Raw genomic sequence first — 20,497 nt, forward strand, 5'->3', positions numbered from 1 at the left:
TGCCGATGTGACTGTAAATCTTAACTCACACACTCACTCACTCACCCCATTCATTGCCGCCATGTAGCTGGAATATTGCTGAATGCGGCGTAAAACTAAACTCACGCACTCCTTTCATTGACTCATAATCACCAACCGCTGAGGGGATGGTGTAAATCCAGCTAGGGTCCATGCGGGTAGCAAAAGTACTGCAAGTCCCCATGGTCCCTAGCATGGTGACCTCCCTTCAGTTGGTAGTGATCATTAGACCGATTTTATATTGTATTGTTGTCTATAGTGATATGTTTTTATGATAACATTCTAGTTTTATCTTAATATGTGTGATACTATAGTAGTTTTACTGTCCATCGTCGAAGGGTTTCAATCATGGAAATGTATTCATCTTCCATTTATAAATTGTTTTCGTCACGATATGGCTGAGTTATTGCCAATGTGACGCTAAATATTAACTCACTTACTCACTCATTGACTCATAAACAAGAATGCAGGTTACTTTGAGGAGGGTTATAAGGGATTCACTCTCCCAGTCAGTATTGTGCAGCCTGGTCCCTAGTGTGCTGATCTACCTTCTGTTGTTTGCGACCTATAGTCAATTTGTATATTGTGATGTCCTTATTTGAAATTCAATTTTAGGGAGAGATGCTAGTTTTGTTTCTTGATACTGTGATATTCTAGTTGGTTTCACTGTCCTTCGATGACAGGTTTTTATAATCAACATGCATTTATGTTGAATTTAAAACTTGCTTTAGTCACGATATGGCTGAAATGTTGCCGATGTGACTGTATATCTTAACTCACTCACTCACTTAGCTTCAGTTGTTGGCGATCTATAGCCCGTTTTTTTAATTACATTGTCTTTTGAAGTTAAGATATTTCAGATTTTCATGCTAGTTTTACAAATATATCTGTGATATTCTAGTTATTTTTACTGTCCTTCGTTGACAGGCTTTTCATGTATGTATGGCGACTTAAAACCTGCTGTAGTCACGATATGGCTGAAATATTGCCGATGTAACTTTAAATTTTAACTCACTCACTCCAAGTGCAGCCTGTTTTCTTCGTGGTGGGGTTTAAAGGATTTCTTCTCTCTTTTAAATCCACTTGCAGCCAAATTTCTTCGAGGCAGGTACAAGATTTATTTTCCCTGTAAGAAACTCACATGCAGCCTGTTCCCGAGGTGTCGGTTTTAAGGGATTCAGTCGCCCCAGTAATCCACATGCAGCCTGATTTCTTAGTGATGGGGTATAATGGATATATTCTCTCGCTCCGGAATTTAGGACACGTGGTATTTCATCAAGATCACAAGAACCAGTCAGATCTCGAAATTCGACATGAAGATAAAATATGAGCAGTTGTATATTGTGAAGAGTTTCCCGTGTGATTACCATCAGGTCCTAAAATCCTTTTAAAACCATAAAAAGCACATTGTAGAGGAAGTTGTATTTGTATTTATTCAAAGAAAACAGATTTGGCAAAACCATATCAAATCTTGATTGTTCAGTGAAAACCATCACATTGCAGACAGCGCAGAAACTAAGATTAATGACATAGCTCGTTATACAGTGTAATAACACGTAAAAAGTCGTGTTAGCAAAATTCGATTGTGTTGAACAAAGTCAAATTAGAATTAAAAATAGAGTGGCTCCGTAATAAATCCGGGTCAGAATTGGGCTTCAGCAAGCCATGCTTGTTATATTTATTAGTTGTTGTTTAACGCCGCACTCAGCTATATGGCGGCGGTCTGTAAATAATCGAGTCTGGACCAGACAATCCCGTGATCAACAGCATCCCATGCTGGTAAGAGGCAATGAACGGAATCGTCTGGTTAAATGCCTGATACATCGTATCCCAGTTGCGCGTTACTGTGCTCATCATATCAACCACTGGTCCAGTCTAGTTTCTTAACTAACCGCCGTAACAAAGCTGTGATATTGCTGGATGTGGTGTTAAACAACAAACAAACACATACAAGGATTGGACACGTGTCGTAAATCCAATTCAAAGGAAGCCCCTTCTTGCACACACAAGTGTCATTCACTGCCAAAAGAAAGCTGTGCAAGAAGAGAACTCCCCGACATTGACACGAACAAGAAAACCTCTTTTAGCTCTCGATGGGTACCTATAAGTCAACCCTTCCCTATATTAACTTGCGAAGAACGTGTACCTCTGTTTTGCGGTGTATTTCAATAACAATAACTTTGATATAACAACGTGAGTTTTGTCATTTTAAAACGTAAAATGGACATGCATGACACAAGATATAATTGATATGTAAAGAACAGTAAGAGTTCAATTCAGTTGAAGCAGCTTTACGTGGTATCTGATGACTACAAAGCAGTGTTAAAATATACAGCTTGGAAATTAAACACAATATATTTTTACTGTCTATTTCAGATATCAATCCTCATCGTATTTCACTTTTTTATTTCTTGATACTTGGTCACTAAAATGGAATGTGTACACTGTGCACAGTGTATACCCGTTAATCTGGACGAAAACGTTACTCGATGCCTGCATTTACGTGTCGTAAATACGTACAAATGTCTCTGATTACGCAATCGTCTGAATTAGGTTCTCACGACCTGTCAATCAACCAACATGATTGACCAATCAGGAAGTCCGACACAATCTGCCATTTTGTATGACAACTCTAACCCTGTCCGACCTATCAAACTGGCGATAGGTTAACTGCGGCGAGTCCGGATTTACAGGGTCCGGATTAAAGAAGTTCCAGTGTAATGCTTCGTCTGTAAAGCTTCGTATTATTTTTAAACATCATACGTCAGAAAAAAATAGAGTAATAAAAAACTTCTTTCACCGTCCAGCGACAGTTGACCCATCTGCTTAGAAATTATGTTAAGGAACAAAAACCTGGTTGGTAGATAGTGCATATATATAATTCAGTTCTTTGTTTCTCATTGTCAACAAATATCTGAATAATGTGTGTAGTGCTAACCTCCTCCCGTTGGTATCATGAGAATTTAAGCGATGGTCGTTGCTATAGGGATGAAATAATGATGATGCTACATGAAATTTGCCTCACTTATTTGTGATGATACTTCACATTTAGACTATATATTTTTTCCATTTTAATTATTTCAGGATCAGCGGAATCCATTAACCAGAGACTTCAGAAATTTTGGCCGTAACGGTAGTATTGCCAATTATTCAGTAACACGTCCATGGCCCTGCATGTGTAGATAACTGGCGTTTCACTTTGCTTGCAATAGTCACAAAGTACGACAGGATGGAACCACAGTGTTGATGAGAATGATGAAACAATCTGGCAACATAAAGTCTCTACACTTAAATGTGGCGAACAAAACACAGCCTGAGAAGTAAAAACTGGAATTTCTTTGAATGGAAATATATTTTGGTATTTTATCGTCGTGAAGACGTCTGTTTTCTCGTACATTTCGTCGCTTCCCTACACAATAGATGGCAACAGCATGAAGACGGCGACAGGACCACCTAGTGGTTCAACTTCATCATGGAAGAGTCAAGGTCAACTCCCCAAATGGATGAACGAAAGTAACCCAGGTTTGGTCTCCCTGTCGGTCTTGTGGAAGTGCTGTTTGAACGTCGCTTAATCTCACTCAGTCACGATACGGTGAAGTAGTATCTGAGTATGTTGGTACAAGCGGTGGACACTGAACTAAACATATACATGAAAATGGCTTCCAATACAAAGCAGAGGTACCAAACACACATTTGAAAATAGTCTCAGATACAATAAATGGGTACCAAAAAACACCATTTGTAGATGGTCAAAATACAATTCAAAGCTAATAAACATATACTTAAATGTCAATACACAGGTAATAAACACGTGTCTAAGACACGTATTTAACACGTGTCTTACACAGGTAATAAAGACGTGTCTTACGTAGGTTGTGTCAGGGGTCCAGAACCAGAATTTACATCAGGTTGACATCCAAATACCAAGAAATATTAGATCTTTAAACAGATACGTGCACAAGGCGTGGGTATGAAACTATATGCTGCAAACGTTTCATACCTCGTGAATTAATTCATCAAATATGCAAACATAAAAATGCATTAATTTGGGTATTCGTATCATAGTGTTCCAAGTGAGACAGCAAGGCAGATAGATGCCTGTTGAGACATATATGAAGATCAGGTGTCAAGTGAAAGGTGTCTTCTGATCCCAAAACCTCACGTGTCACCCAACAGGACTGAAATAGAAGAAATAGAAAACGGATGAATTTAGCGTTTTAAGTGATGCCAATATGGTTTTAAAAAATACAAATGCTTCGTATTTATAACCCATGGTTCCTAGTATGGTGATCTACCTTCAGCTGTTGGCAATCTAGTTTTCATATTCTGTAGTTAAAATATTTCAGATTTACATACTAGTTTTATATTCATAACTGTGATATTCTAGTTGTTTTACTGTCCATGTTTTTTTGTAGTTCTAATTTACATGTATTAATGGTGAATTTATAAGTTGTTTTAGTCACGATACGGTTGTAAATGTGAGCAAACTCACCCTTATTTATAGCCATAAGGTTATGAACATATTTATTATCACCGGGTATTTTCTGCTTTGGCCACAGTATGCATATAAACTCGTTCACTAACATCTGGATAATCATGATGTTAGAACTAACAGGTTTACTCAAAATACGTGACTGCGAAAAGTACGGAAATCCAGACAGGAACGCTGTGCTAGCTCACAATACGATTTGGGATACTGTTGTATACAGACATATTTATTTGGGTGGGGGTTGGGGGGGTGGTTATGAAGGCACTTCTCGGCCCTTTTGTCCTCCGGCCCTTTTGACTAGTTCCCGTTATGAAATGAAGCGTATCATGCATCGGGTCCTTCTAAAATTGCAGCCTGTTCGTAGATCATCTCTAAACAACCAGTCAGATAACTTCAAACGTTGAATAGCATTTAGTAGTATATAAGTAAGCACTTAACTCAAAACTATTCTTTTCCCTTGACGATTTTGAATATGAAATTCTTCACTGGTGTTATTGCGCGGTAAGTGATCACACTAGTATATCGAATGGTAGTTTTTTGCGTTTGTTATTCACAATAATATAAAATTAGACTAGACCTATATTAATCCATGTGTATCCGATTGCTTTTAGCAACAAACGTATAACGCGTTGCTGTGTGTGACTATAATCATTCCATAAGTAATTCCATTAATTAATCAAGACAAAATCATCTAAATAATGTTCTTGACTCTCATTTATTGTAATTCTTGTTACAATTTCTCGCGTTCCTTGGACTCGTGACAGAGACTGATTAACACAATTTAGATAGATAACATTTTATATGACGAGGCGGTACGTTTTAGGTTCGGGTCGGTGGTGTTGGAATGAAAAAACAAGTTTTTTGGGGGGGTTGTGGTTGTTGTTTGTTTGTTTTGGTTTTTTTTGTTTTGGGTTTTTTTAATTTGGGAGGGGGGTGTCGGCAATAAAATTTGAAGGGTCGGTCGGGCGATGAGAAGCACAAAAACTAAAACTGCTGCCCTAATAGTGTGATCAGTGCATAGTTTCCCGATTCGTGAGAGATCATAGTGACTGTCTTTATGTGTGTGAATGCGTTGGTGTGTGAAATATGATGCTCATGCACTTTTTGCCTCATAATGTGTTCTAGTATTTTCAATATTGTTTAGTGGGACACACTAGGGAGTAAAGTAAATTATAGGCAGAAATGTTAACTGGGTGCGCAAACTCGAGAAGACTAAATTACATAATAACTGTTATATTCTCCTACGCGAGGGAGCTACAAAACCGCCAAATATTATCAGGGAATATTATGTAAGATTACTGATATCTATACGTAATATTCCTTAGGAAAAGTAAACTTAACTCTGAGTGAGTGACTGTAGTGCTCTGAACAATGAATGACAATATCGCAGCACGAAGTACGATAACGTACACACTACGCATGCGCTAAGGGCGCGTTGGTCTAAGGTCAAGGTGAGCTAGAAACGTATACGTAAAAAGATGTCAAATATGTTTGACGTGCATTGTGTTGTACAATCACCCAATGTAAACATCAGTTTAACAGTTTGGATGTTGGCATGCGCTGCGAAAAATATTATGAAGGGTGTTAATTGTTTTAAAAGTGTCACACCCCAATTGTTGGTTACAGTCGTGAAGCGTGCGTCGTGTTAGTGTGAACAAAACAATAGTGCTGTAGAAATTCGTTGTCCAAACAAGGTCATGTGTCGGACCACAACGTTACATGACGTTGAAGTACGTCGGTCCGTGCGTCAGTGGTTGATGTTAGTAGTAATCACTGCATGTTAGGATCTGCAAAATATCAAAATACGCACGTCACGTGTCCACGTCCGTTGTCGAATAGTGTATGACATCCGTTAACACCTGTAACACAATCTGAAGCAATGAACAGGTATAAGATAAGTCTGTGAAATTCAAAATTCACACTGCCCCCGCTTGATAGCCTTTTGTTTGTTTGTTTGATTGTTTGTATGATTGTTTGTTGCTTAACGCCACACTCAGCAAATATATGACATCGGTCTGTAAATAATCGAATCTGGACCAGACAATCCAGTGATTGACATCATGAGCATCGATCTGTGCCACTGCGTTTGGTTGTTGTTTAACGACGCACTCAGCAATATTCCAGCTACATGGCGGCGGTCTGTAAATAATCGAATCTCGACTAGACAATCCAGTGATTGATATCATGAACATCGACCTACGAAAATGGGAAACGATGACATGCATCAACTTCGTAAACGAGTCTGACAACAACACCCGATCCCGTTAGTCGCCTCTCACGACAAGCATGGGTTGCTAAAGAATCATTCTAACCCGGATCATCACGGATACCGGATACCCTTATCTTTCACGTTGTGATGCTGTGTCTTAATTGTGTCTCAAGAGGAACGTATAGGATGTTTGTGAGTTGAATGAGCTTATCAAACATCCCACTGTTGACACGATAACAACTTACAATTTTGGGTTTATTATTCCAACTATATGACAGTGGTAAAAACTAGTCGAGTCTGGGCAAGAAATACGAATTCACCATTACAAGTGCAAAAAACATCAGTCCAAGTAAACTTAGACTCAGTATTATTCGTTACACTGCTATACAGTATAGCAGTGTAACGAATAATACTGAGCCTAAGTTTACTTACACTGAAAAACCATTTATGTATTCTCTAAACACACTCCATCTAGTGATCGCTAACAGATGACGTCACATATACTTGTATGTTTTTCACATTTTACAAGACGGTGATTGGCGAGGAAGATAACTTGATTCTGTAATAAAAGTTAAACCATGATAATTATAATGCCTGCCTGCCTCTCGACAAGGAGCGGAGCGCGTGATTTTATGTAAGAGTGTGTGCATCTGCTTCTCTGGCAGTGTGCGAAATAGCCACTGGTCCGCTAGCCCGTGGCTAGTTAAAATCCAATCGGGGCAGTAAATCTCCACAGTCACTGGCCCGACTGACCAGTGGATTTTCATGGCGTCATATTTTAAATATATCACTCTCTCCGACTTGTTAAATCATAATACACTTTTAAACCATGCAACATTATACCCTGATAAATGATGGTATGTTACCTTTTTGTAATCTTTTGCTTAGTTTCTACATTCAAATTTGGGGCTAGTGAAATATTTTGTGGGCTAGTAACTTTCAGGCATAGCTAGCCCGACTGGCAAGCCAAATTTGGAAACTATATATTTCGCACACTGGTCTCTGAGGCGTTGGGGTAGCCTAGTGGTTAACGCGTTCGCTCCTCACACCGAAGACCCGGGTTCGATTCCCCACATGGGTACAATGTGTGAAGCCTATTTCGGGTGTCCCCCGCCGTGATATTGCTGGAATATTGCCAAAAGCGGCCTAAAACCTCACTCACTCACTCACTCACTCGCTCACTCGCTCACTCGCTCACTCACTCACACTGGTCTCTGCCACACAGTACCCTTGAGCACATCCATGCCTATACAATACAACATATACATATACCACTGAATCCAAGCAATACATACGCCTCTCCTTCTCGTCCTTGTCGCTTATGACCGTCTCCTCGGCCTTGAGTTCCAATTCTACGTGGTTCTGATCATTGTCAACGTTACCGTCTTCACAAATCTGTGCTGTCTTTTTCATAGGTGGGTTATTCTCCACCACAAAATACTGTAGGAACGCTCGACATGAGTTGTAGCCCCTCTGGAACAAGTAACACCATACATCATATGCACACACTCTACCATGCTGTAAGTCAAAAAGACCGGGTTAGAATATTGATCTTCATTAACCCATGCTTGTCGTAAGAGGCGACTAACGGGATCGGGTGGTCGCTGACTTGGTTGATACATTTCATCGGTTCCCAATTGCGTAGATCGATGCTCAGGCTGTTGATCCCTGGATTGTCTGGTCCAGACTGGATTATTTACAGACCGACGCCATATAGCTGGAATATTGCTAAGAGCGACGTTAACCTAAACTCACTCACTCACTGTTGGTAAAAAAACACCATATTTAAGGGGAGATAACTCTATCATCCCTCAAAGCAGATACACCAAACCTGCAATTTCTCAGTACAAGGTGCGCACGCATAGCAACTCTGATTGATGATGTACATTGATTGACACTCAGCTTAAAGGGAAATTACCTACTACCGATTAACTAGTATTGATTTCAGACTGATGCAGTCGGATAACACTGTCAGATTTGTTTAATGTTTCGCACCACAGTGATTTTTATTCCCGATCAGAGAACAAAACCTTTTGGTTCTGTGCGGCAAAAGGTCCTGTTTTATTAATAGTCAAAATTGTTTGGATACGTCCCCTGGGAATAGTCCCCATTACTTATAAATATGTCATCAACTCCAATATTTGGAACAAAAAGCACTTGTTCATTATCTTGACATTTTGATAAATACATTAAAAGAGTAATCATGCACTTCCTGGAAATAGGATTGCTATAATCGAGGGAGAGTCTGCTGTATTTAGTATTGAGTCCTATAGGAGCACCGTGATTTCGCTGATCGTGGGTTCGATTCCCTGAATGCAAGATTTATGATTGTTCATTTGTCAATACCACAACCCGCGGTCATGAAGTCAGTTCTGTCATTCGCCCAACATTAAGCGGTTCTAGATACAAATAACGCAACACTCCACAGCTATATTGTATAAGATCACCATAACTACCACACATGAAAGCAATGAAACTAGAGCACTAAAGAATCGCTTCCTGTAAAGGTTAGACCGGTTGGTTTGTTGTTTAATGCAACACTCAGCAATATCCCAGCTATATGGCGGCGGTCTGTAAATGATCGTGTCTGGACCAGACAATCCAGTGAAGAACATGAGCATCAACCTAAGCAATGGGGATACGATGACATGTGTCAACCAAGTCAGCGAGCCTGACCACCCGATCCCGTTAGTCGCCTCCCAGATAGCATTCAGACGTTGGCCAAACGTTGGTAATGGTTTTGTCAACATTGCCAACGTTGTGCCAACGTCCGAATGTTATCTGGGCTCTTACGACAAACATGGATACTGAAGACCAATGTGTGGGAGGAGCTAACTGAAGGAATTACAAGCAACAAATGATGGGAATCTCTATACTCACCTGCACCACAAACTCCCGATCCTCTTCTTCAAGGATGAAGTCAGACGTGCCGACATGGCCAGTGTTTATGCCCACCGTACGTCCGATGTCTCTCTCCTACAATGAAATTACAGTCAGATTAAAACTACGCCTTTAAGATCAGAATGTCGACAAATGTTATAACGCACGAGATGTGCAATGCGCCACAAACATATGACTGGCTGTGAGTTTGGTTTCATGCCGCTTTTTTGCATAGGTCATAGAAACTGGGGTTTACACGATGTACATTACAGAATCGAACCTGGACCTCCGGTGTGATGAGCGAACGCATAACCCACTAGACTACCCAACCGCCTTTTACCTACAGGGAAACACGCTTGTGTTCCACTGACATCCAGGGTGCAGTTGGGGAACAGACGAAGATGTGGAGGTGATAAAGGGATTCACAATCAAACTGCCACAGTACGTTTGGGATCAAAAGCATGCACGAGTTAATATTTTGTGATCGTTGATCGTTTTGTTGACAGACTGCATGAGTGTCAATCCCAAAGCTTCCGGTGTTCTCTTGTGTCCGGTGTAACGTGTCACGTTTCAACCACGTGAATTTCGTGCAACACGTGCACTCCAGTCGCTCCGACACACAGCAGACGACAAAAACAACACAGCTCTTCAGGCAGACTGAGACAGCAAGTTATACATGTATTTTCGATTTTTAAGCAAACAATACGGATTGGATTGCGGATCTGTGCAACAGACACCTATGCGACTCCCATCTAACACCAACACCTGAATGCACTGTCAAGAAAAATCGAACACCTGACGAAAACGATTTACAAGCACAGGCAAATACGGTAATCAACGCTGATTCGAACTTTGCAAATCTGGAGTGATTAATTTATTCCACATATCCAAAGATTTCTAGTCTAAGAATAATTTCAACCATGAATTGCTTTTGACTAATGGTCTCGGATTGATACAGATCACAGATAATTGGAAAGATAATATTTTGATTTGGAAAAAATACAACGTTGTATATGTAAACTTTGGTTTGAATGTTTCGGAAATATAGCTCTTCAGTCAATGGTGAAATATACTGTACTGCAAATTCTCTTGCACAAACTGACAATTTTTTTATACTTGATATGGATCATTATACCAAACATCAGTCTGTTCACCGTAAACCAAGACAACTAGGAAATCAGTGTCCATTAAGCACTACCAAGCTGGTAATTTCATAAGCTTGCACACCGTGCTGTTATTGGTGTGTTCATATCCCATTGGTACAGCTATCCCATTACCTCCACATAAATCCTCTTCACGTTCGTTAGTAAAGTCGACTGGAGGCAGTCCAAGAACGTGAATAGGTTCTTGACTTCCTTTCTCTGGTAGCCAAGGAAACGGGTCTGCAGACAAATGCCGTGTTCCTCTATGAAAGTCACGAGCTCGTTATACTTGATCTGCAAGACAGAAGAACTGCATTAGACCTGGATCTAGTTCCACAAAGCTAGCCTTGTGGATCCAGTTGTGATGTAAACGGTAGTCCAATCCCCGTTCTATGAAGCGATGCTAGCTCTAAGACTGTCGTTAGCCCATGTTTAGGTATGGGAGTTACGTTTCGCCTTAGCACTAAGATTGCTTTGTTGAACTGACCCCTGGGTGGCGATGCACAGAGCAAATCTATGTTCACGTATGGGAGTCACCTGAGCGCAGGAATCGTTTTGTGGATGGGTGCCCTGGGGTCCGTTCCGCAAATCAATCTTAGAACTAAGGTGATAGTATCACCTGTACTTTAACACAGGTTTACCAGCGCTACCGTCGTTTGGTGGAATGGGGCTGGGGTAAACTGTTGAAAAAGGAAAAATGCTGTTCTAAATTCGGAGTGGTTCATCGTTAACTTCGACACCTTTAAATGTCAATTTAAATCAATTGGGCTTAACGTGCTCAATCAGCGATGACCCTTCTCAAAATCTAAACACAGAATAGGGTTATCTTCATTTTACCCTGACTAAAAATGCATTTTTAAATTGAATACTTTGCTTGGTTATCGTTATCATACGAACAATAATTTATAAAGAAAGTGTAAGGCATGTGTCAAGAAAGCGAATGGGTTTGGTAAACGCATCTTTGAGTAAACGTTTTACGCCTCTTTCCGCAATAACCCAGCAACAGCACGACGGGGGGACACCAGAAATGGGCTTCACACAACATTGTGGGAATCGAACAATGTAGGGGCGGTGGGGTAGCCTAGTGGTTAAGGCGTTCGCTCGTCACGCCGAAGACTCGGGTTCGATTCCCCACATGGGTACAATGTGTGAAGCCCACTTCCCCGCCGTGGTGTCCCCGCCGTGATTGTCCAGAAAAAAATTCTACTTTTAAAGATTGCTGGAATATTGCTAAAAGCGGAGTAAAACCAAACTCACTCACACACTCAAACAATGTAACCACGAGATTGAATGAACGAACCCTACTTTTAATGCGTTATTTCCGTTAGTTCGTTCTAAACGTGTTCGTTACAAACAGACCCGTGAAGATCCGGGTAAGAATGAATCTTCAGTAACCCATGCTTGTCGTAAGAGGCGACTAACGGGATTGGGTGGTCAGGCTCGCTGACTTGGTTGACACATGTCATCGGTTCCCAATTGCGCAGATCGATGCTCATGCTGTTGATCACTGGGTTGTCTGGTCCCGACTCGATTATTTACAGATTGCCGCTATATAGCTGGAATATTGCTGAGTGCGGCGTAAAACTAAACTCACTCACTCACTCATTACAAACGTAGTATGCTGCACATGTACCTGTCCGTTTCCATCTTGGTCGAGGATTTCAAACGCCTTCTGTACATCCACATCCTCGCCGAAAAGGATTTCAGCCTCACTCCGAGGAAAAGCTTCTTCCTGGGAGAACATTGAGTTAGTGAGTCAGTTGGGATTGAGGCCAATTTGAACAGTGATTCCACAGCGTGACAACTACAGCTTGTTCAGCTTGACCTGATCAAGTGAATACTAATGCTTTGCGTGACGGTGTCAAAACTGGTTGGGTCTATTATTGTGAAGGGGTGCACCTCTGTCAGTTGATCGTCAACATGTCAGAGCAGCAGAGACAAGGTCGCCGTTTATCATTCTCTGCTCCCCTATTTAATGAGGTTAACTCGACCTGCCGTTTGTGCCATTTGACCTCCTGGGTCATGCATATGTAGAGTAGCTCAGGTCAAGCTGAACAAGCTGTAGTTCTTATACATTTTCAAATTCTAAAATAAAACGTGCCGTCAGATTATAATAACTAGATATTAATTATTACAATAATAATGTGTGTGTTTATTGTTCAAGCCACACACAAGATTCGTGCTCAGGTGCTGACATTATTTCCCCGTTACATGGATCACTGCACACTCGCTATTCATTTTCAACTCCCTGGGAAGTATACATGTAAAACTGCGCTAGAAGGTTAACAGATACTTTACCGTGTACAAAGGGTTTACTGCCGAATGAAAGAGGCCTATCTCGATATTTGTACCTGACATAGTGAACGTATTTCACGGATCATATCGAGGGAAAATATTACAAATTTACTAAACTTCCCCAGTTACTATACTCACGTCTTTAAAAGCATCTTCAAGCTCCGTTCTTTCTATGACATCATTGTCGTCCAAATTATGTTTCTTCAGCACCTGTGAGAAAATCAGTTCCAAAATTTATGTTTATGAGTGAGTGAGTAAGTGAGCTTTTAGCAATATTCCAGCATTATCACGGCGGAGAACACCAGAAATGGGCTTCACACATTGTAACCATGTGGGGAATCGAACCGGGGTCTTCGGTGTGACGAGCGAACGCTTTAACCACTAGGCTACCCCACCGCCCCTCATAGTTTTGGGTTTATCATTAAACCCTGCAAAAAAGTTCGATTGCAAATAGGTCTGGACCACACAGTGCAGTGATTGACTACACGAGCCTCGAGTTCACCGCGCTTTGAACAGTATTTCAGTTGTATCACGACATGTGAGAGTAAAGGTGGGAGAAAGGCCTCGAGTGACTCAGCTTGTCCTCGATCATTACACAACGGTCAGAGCTGTGATGATTACGAGCCAAAGATCACAACCAGAACGAATCCGGGATGCGAATCTAGAATCAGATTCTGTCACGGGAGGCAACTCGAATGGAGTGAGTGATTGAGTGAGTTTGGTTTTACGCCGCTTTTAGCAATATTCCAGTAATATCACGGCGGGGGACACCAGAAATGGGCTTCACACATTGTACCCATGTGGGGAATCAAACGCGGGTCTTCGGCGTGACGAGCGAACACTTTAACCTCCAGGCTACCCCACCGCCCCTAACTCGAATGGAATTGCGGCACTCGCGACAACTTGGAGTCAAGTACCCCTATTCATATTCAGCCCTGATTCAAAGATGTACGAATATGCCAGAAATAATCGCACTGTGTTGTCTTTCTATTTCAATATTCCTGTTTTGGGCAGCGGTCCGTAAACAATCGAGTCTGGGCCAGACAATCCACTGATCAACTGCATGAGCGTCGATCTACGCAATTGTAAATATCTACATTGAACGTATCCCTCCTGTTCTGTGAGCGAGGGGTTAGGGTTACGGCGCCGAATATAGCTCCGGACATGTGTTACCGCCTCCGTGGTGTAGTGGTTAGAGCGTCCGCCCGGAGAGATTAAGGTCGCGGGTTCGATCCCCGGCCGCGTCATACCAAAAGACGTTAAAATATGGTACTTGTTGGTCCCTGCCTGGCGCTCGGCATTAATGGGTACAACAAGGACTGGTCGGCTCGGAGTCAGTATAATGTGTCTGAGTGGGGTATTCATGCTTAACTGCGGCATGGTATCTCAGTGAGCTGGCACTATAAAACCAGCTTCAGTCTGGACAAGCAGCCGCACATACACATACACACGCATGCACGTCGTCATATGAGCGAAATATTCTCAAGCACGACGTAAAACCCAATTTCACCTCACCTCCAATCACGTTTAGTTCCATGTTTGTCAGCACCATTGCACACGCTTGACCTGGGAACCCACCCCTTCGGTATGTCCCCCTCATTAAGTGTGCATGTAAAAATATAACTGAAACGCTGTTAAATCGGCAATAAACCCCTCCTATGCTCATGTTGACAATCACTGGATTGTTCAGCTCCATCAATTCCAGCCCCTTATCATGCAGCTAGACTATTCGCCGCGTTCTGCAACTAACAATGCTGCAGAGTAATCCTACCTTCAAGAAGGCATCCACTGCCCTCACCACTCTACAGTGTTCCCTCTCAGCTTTCTCGATGTCCTTTTGTTTCTTCATCCGTTGTCTAGACATAGAAAATATCAGTAAGTATTATGCATAGATCGTTTCTTTAGAGAAAAAAAGTATTTATTATGAATTCACATTTTGTATGTGTGAGTCATACTTTGCGTACAGTGATGTAGAGTGAGTGTACGTGATGTTACAGTCAATGTGTACAATCAGTCAATGTGTACAATGACTGAAATAACCAGTCAATGTGTACATTGCCTGATTCACTCAGTCATTGTGTACATTGCCTGATTAATTAACCCAATTATTGTACAGATTGACTGATTGTTGAACAGGGATTATTGAGGAGACAAGATTAGCATGGGTTTTGTTCTGTTTGAATGAATAAGTGGCGAATATCTAACAAATTCATTAATTGAAGCACAAGTGACTTTATTTCAAACAGTATTAAAAACACATGATGTTCTGATGTAAAAGAAATAGTATCAGCTACGTAGCACAAAACGGGACTTGGGGGACATGCCTGAGAAGCCCCATGAAACTGGGTTCGAATCCCAGATTCATCTTGAACATGCTTCTAGGTTATTTTTTTCTTTTTTTATAGTACTCCTGAGCTTTCTCAAGTGGCAACACTCATCTATTCAATCTTTCTTCCACGTCAAACTTACGCGCCCAAAGAAAACCGAAACTGTCTTCCAATGTATGATGTACGTACATATACAGCTTGGTGTCCGCCGACGGCCTCTCGGGTGCCAGGACGCCGATCCTCTTCTCCAGGGTGTATCTCAGTACGTCTCTCTCGGTGTCAGCGTACTGAAATAATACAGATTCTGACATGAACTTCCCAAGTGGTCAGTCAGAGGTATCAAATCGCAATAACCACCGCTGATTGAAACAGCTAATTTCACAGCCGTGTCTGAACCATGCACAATTGTTTGACTCATGCTTCATTTACAGAATGGTTGGTTTGGTTGGTTGTTTAACGCCGCACTCCGCTATATGTCGGCAGTCTGTGAAAATCGAGGCTGGGCCAGAAATCCAGTGATAAACAGCATGAGCATCGATCTACACAACGGGGATGCCATGTGTCAACTAAGTCAGCGAGCCTGACCACCCGATCCTATTAGACGCCGCTTACGGCAAGCATGATTGCTGATGATGAATTCTAACCCGGATTTTCACGGGTCATTTACAGAATTACGCAACTGAGAGTGAATGTTGTTTTATGTGAAGGTTGCAGGCTGCATTTTTGTCCAGATTTGTCACGACAGCTTGTAAATGCATGGTTGGGTGAACCTGTGATTGATAGCAAGAGAAACGATCAATGATTGATGAGTGAGTGAGTTTGGTTTTACGCCGCTTTTAACAGTATTCCAGCAATATCACGACAGGGGACAACAGAAATCGGAATCACTCATTGTACCCATATGGGGAATCGAACCTGGGTCTTCAGCGTGACGAGCGGACCCTTTAACCATTAGGCTACCCGACCGCCCCCCATGATTGATGATATAATGTTGATACATGCGGGTAAAGACTGTTTACGTGTGTGAATTATCTGTGTACATTATACGCTGGACATTGGCCCGAAGGGGAAGCCTGTGTGATACTGACCAGTAGCAACCCGAGGGTTTTGTTGTTGTAGTCACCGAATCTGTTCTTCCTATCGAACAGACGCGGTAGATCACTGAGAGGCTGAAGTCTTTGGATGAAACTGTCTCCTTGCGCCATGGAGAGGTACCAGCCTGGAATACAAACGTGTTATATGTCAAACAGACGCCATGGAGAGGTACCAACAAAGTACCATATACTGGGTAAAATAAGTTAGGGATATTTGTATTTTTATGATTGATATTTTATCAGTGTGTCAATGAATAAATAGATCATTCATAATTTCAAAATTTACGTATATCCCTATCTATTTTTGTCCAGTATATGCATTATGCTAAACAGACGATATGGAGAGATACCAGCCTTGAATACAAACAAACATGTGTTATATGCCAAACAGACGCCATGGAGAGATACCAGCCTTGAATACAAACAAACATGTGTTATATGCCAAACAGACGCCATGGAGAGATACCAGCCTTGAATACAAACAAACATGTGTTATATGCCAAACAGACGCCATGTGGAGATACCAGCCTTGAATACAAACAAACATGTGTTATATGTCAAACAGACGCCATGGAGAGATACCAGCCTTGAATACAAACAAACATGTGTTATATGCCAAACAGACGCCATGGACAGATACTAGCCTGGATTATAACAAACACGCGTTCTATGCCAAACAGACGCCATGGAGAGATACCAGCCTTGAATACAAACAAACATGTGTTATATGTCAAACAGAAGCCATGGGGAGATACTAGCCTGAAATACAAACACGTGCTCTACGCCAAACAGATGCTATGTAAAGGTACCGGATACAATACAATGGTCTTACCATCAAAACAATGGATGGGGTAGTTGCAGAGTATGCCCCCATCTACAAACAGGTCAGTCTCCCCGTACAACGTGTACTTGGTGGCAGTGAACATCCCTGCAAAGAAAAGCTTCCTTAGAATCTAATTACGGTAAAGTGGAAACAATGTATAATGAACGACCATGGTTTTTCTGACATTACTAGAACTACAATGCATGCAAATCATACAATGAAAGACAATGACCCATCATATCATCAGCCACAAATGAAGATCTTGATCTTGCCCTGTTGTCAGTGTTACCATAGTCAGCTCCATTATATACTACTCACACTTTGCTAAGGATCACAAAAATAAAATTCACAACTGTACATAATTTGAAATTGTATCCATTTAAAACTGGATAAATAATAATATGGTAACCCCTCTTTAGGCAAACAGTCACTTTAATTTAACCTTATGCACTTGATACATGAGTAACCTAAAAATGGTTTTCATGGCACCAATCAACCATTTTGCAAATCATGGAACGAGTCATTGAGAAGTACACAACACCTGTCAGTAGCAGGTATGGGTTCCACAAGATGAAAGGACATACTGAAACCTAGGGTCCATGCTTACAATAAGCTTAGATATTTAAGCCAAATTTGAACCCACATCATAGTTTTCTGTTGAATCCATGATTTGATCCTTAGCAAAGTGTGAACAGTATATATTGCACTCAGCTTAGCCATTACATCCTAACTAACTGTAAAATTAGTTGTTCCGTCATTGTATTGTTTTCTTTGTACCTTAACCGTACCTTGTACGATTGCATAAACAAATCACCATGTGTATATAGGTTGTTGTGTGTGTGAGTTTGGGTGTATGTGTGTGTCAGTGTGTGGGTGTATATGTGTGTTAGTGTGGGTGTATGTGTGTGTGAGTGTTGGTGTATGTGTGTGCGAGTGTCTGGGTGTATGTGTGTGTCAGTGTGGGTGTATATGTGTGCGAGTGTTGGGTGTATATGTATATGAGTGTGTGTGTATATGTATGTGAGAGTGTGAGTATATGTATGTGAGAGTGTTGGTGTATATGTATGTGAGAGTGTGGGTGTATATGTATGTGAGAGTGGTGTATATGTATGTGAGAGTGTTGGTGTATATGTATGTGAGAGTGTGGGTGTATGTGTGTGTGAGTGTCTGGTGTATATGTATGTGAGAGTGTTGGTGTATATGTATGTGAGAGTGTTGGTGTATATGTATGTGAGAGTGTTGGTGTATATGTATGTGAGAGTGTTGGTGTATATGTATGTGAGAGTGTGGGTGTATATGTGTGTGAGAGTGTGGGTGTATATGTGTGTGAGTGTGGGTGTATGTGTGTGTGAGTGTTGGTGTATGTGTGTGCGAGTGTCTGGGTGTATGTGTGTGTCAAGTGTGTATGGGTGTATATTCATGTGAGAGTGTTGGTGTATATGTATATGAGCGTGAGAGTGTATATGTATGTGAGAGTGTTGGTGTATATGTATGTGAGAGTGTGGGTGTATATGTATGTGAGAGTGTGGGTGTATATGTATGTGAGAGTGTTGGTGTATATGTATGTGAGAGTGTTGGTGTATATGTATGTGAGTGTGGGTGTATATGTATGTGAGAGTGTGTATGTGTGTGTGAGAGTGTGGGTGTATATGTATGTGAGAGTGTTGGTGTATATGTATGTGAGAGTGTGGGTGTATATGTATGTGAGAGTGTTGGTGTATATGTATGTGAGAGTGTGGGTGTATATGTATGTGAGAGTGTGGGTGTATGTGTGTATGTGAGAGTGTTGGTGTATGTATGTATGTGAGATGTGTGGGTGTATATGTATGTGAGAGTGTTGGGTGTATATGTATGTGTAGAGTGTGTGGGTGTATATGTATGTGAGAGTGTGTGTGTGTATATGTATGTGAGAGTGTGGGTGTATATATATGTGAAGTGTTGGTGTATATGTATGTATGTGTAGTGTGGGTGTATGTGTGTGAGTGTGTCTGGTGTATGTGTCTGTGTGTGTATATGTGTGTGTGTTGGTGTATATGTATGTGAGAGTGTGGGTGTATATGTGTGTGAGAGTGTGTATGTGAGTGTATATGTATGTACGAGAGTGTGTATGAGAGTGTGGGTATGTGTATGTATGTGTGGGTGTATATGTATGTGTGAGAGTGTTGGTGTATATGTATGAGAGTGTGTTGGTGTATATGTATGTGAGAGTGTATATATGTATGTGAGAGTGTTGGTGTATGTGTGTGATGTTGGTGTAGAGTGTGTGAGAGGTTGGTGTATATGTATGTGAGAGTGTGGGTGTATATGTATGTGAGAGTGTTGGTGTATATGTATGTGAGAGTGTTGGTGTATATGTATGTGAGAGTGTTGGTGTATATGTATGTGAGAGTGTGGGTGTATATGTATGTGAGAGTGTGGGTGTATATGTATGTGAGTGTGGGATGTATGTGTGTAAGTATTAATATGTGTGACTGTAGGTGTATGTGTGTGTCAGTGTCTGGGTGTATATTCATGTGAGAGTGTGGGTGTATATGTATGTGAGAGTGTTGGTGTATATGTATGTGAGAGAGTGGGTGTATATGTATGTGAGAGCGTGGGTGTATATGTATGTGAGAGTGTTGGTGTATGTGTGTGCGAGTGTCTGGGTGTATATGTATGTGAGAGTGTGGGTGTATATGTATGTGAGAGTGTGGGTGTATGTGTGTGCGAGTGTCTGGGTGTATATGTATGTGAGTGTCTGGGTGTATATGTATGTGAGAGTGTGGGTGTATATGTATGTGAGAGTGTGGGTGTATATGTATGTGAGAGTGTGGGTGTATATGTATGTGAGAGTGTTGGTGTATATGTATGTGAGTGTGGGTTGTATGTGTGTGAGTATAAATATGCGTGACTGTGGGTGGATGTGTGTGGGTGTACATGTGTGTGAGTGTAAATTTGGGGGGTACATTTGTGAATGTGTGTCTCTGTGAGTGTATATTAATATGTGTGTATGTGTCTGTGAGTGTATATTAATATGTGTGTGTGAGTGTATTAATATATGTGTGTGTGTATGTGAGTGTATATTAATATATGTGTGTCCGTGAGTGTGTGCTTAGTGCGCTTCCTCAGTACCCATGATATGAAGGTGCAAGACGTTGCTCCGGAAGGCACTGAAAGGTCGTTACAAAATGGTTTCTGCCCATAAAAAAATGTCATTCATTCATGTTCTTTTTATATCATT

The 20,497-nt window shown here is 41.2% G+C and overlaps 1 protein-coding gene across 3 annotated transcripts in view; it reads right to left on the bottom strand.

Annotated features, from left to right (window-relative positions):
• Positions 1–1,433: 1,433 nt before the first annotated feature.
• Positions 1,434–20,497, bottom strand: part of LOC124261805 — a 66,534-nt gene continuing 47,470 nt past the window's right edge. For 2 of the 3 annotated variants that reach the window (XM_046696172.1, XM_046696173.1), the window contains exons 6-15: positions 17,287–17,382; positions 16,449–16,579; positions 15,550–15,647; positions 14,805–14,889; positions 13,172–13,243; positions 12,372–12,470; positions 10,874–11,032; positions 9,597–9,692; positions 8,012–8,189; positions 1,434–4,196 (exon numbers count right to left, since the gene is read on the bottom strand). In XM_046696172.1, coding sequence (XP_046552128.1) covers positions 4,177–4,196; positions 8,012–8,189; positions 9,597–9,692; positions 10,874–11,032; positions 12,372–12,470; positions 13,172–13,243; positions 14,805–14,889; positions 15,550–15,647; positions 16,449–16,579; positions 17,287–17,382 — 1,034 coding nt within the window. In that variant the 3' untranslated portion in view covers positions 1,434–4,176. Of the gene's footprint in view, positions 4,197–5,889; positions 6,295–8,011; positions 8,190–9,596; positions 9,693–10,873; positions 11,033–12,371; positions 12,471–13,171; positions 13,244–14,804; positions 14,890–15,549; positions 15,648–16,448; positions 16,580–17,286; positions 17,383–20,497 lie in introns of those variants that run through there. The other variant, XM_046696174.1, reaches the window with a different exon arrangement.

Source organism: Haliotis rubra, unplaced genomic scaffold (genome assembly GCF_003918875.1).
Source record: "Haliotis rubra isolate DU_JTF1 unplaced genomic scaffold, ASM391887v1 Scf81, whole genome shotgun sequence".
NCBI classification, from domain to species: domain Eukaryota; kingdom Metazoa; phylum Mollusca; class Gastropoda; order Lepetellida; family Haliotidae; genus Haliotis; species Haliotis rubra.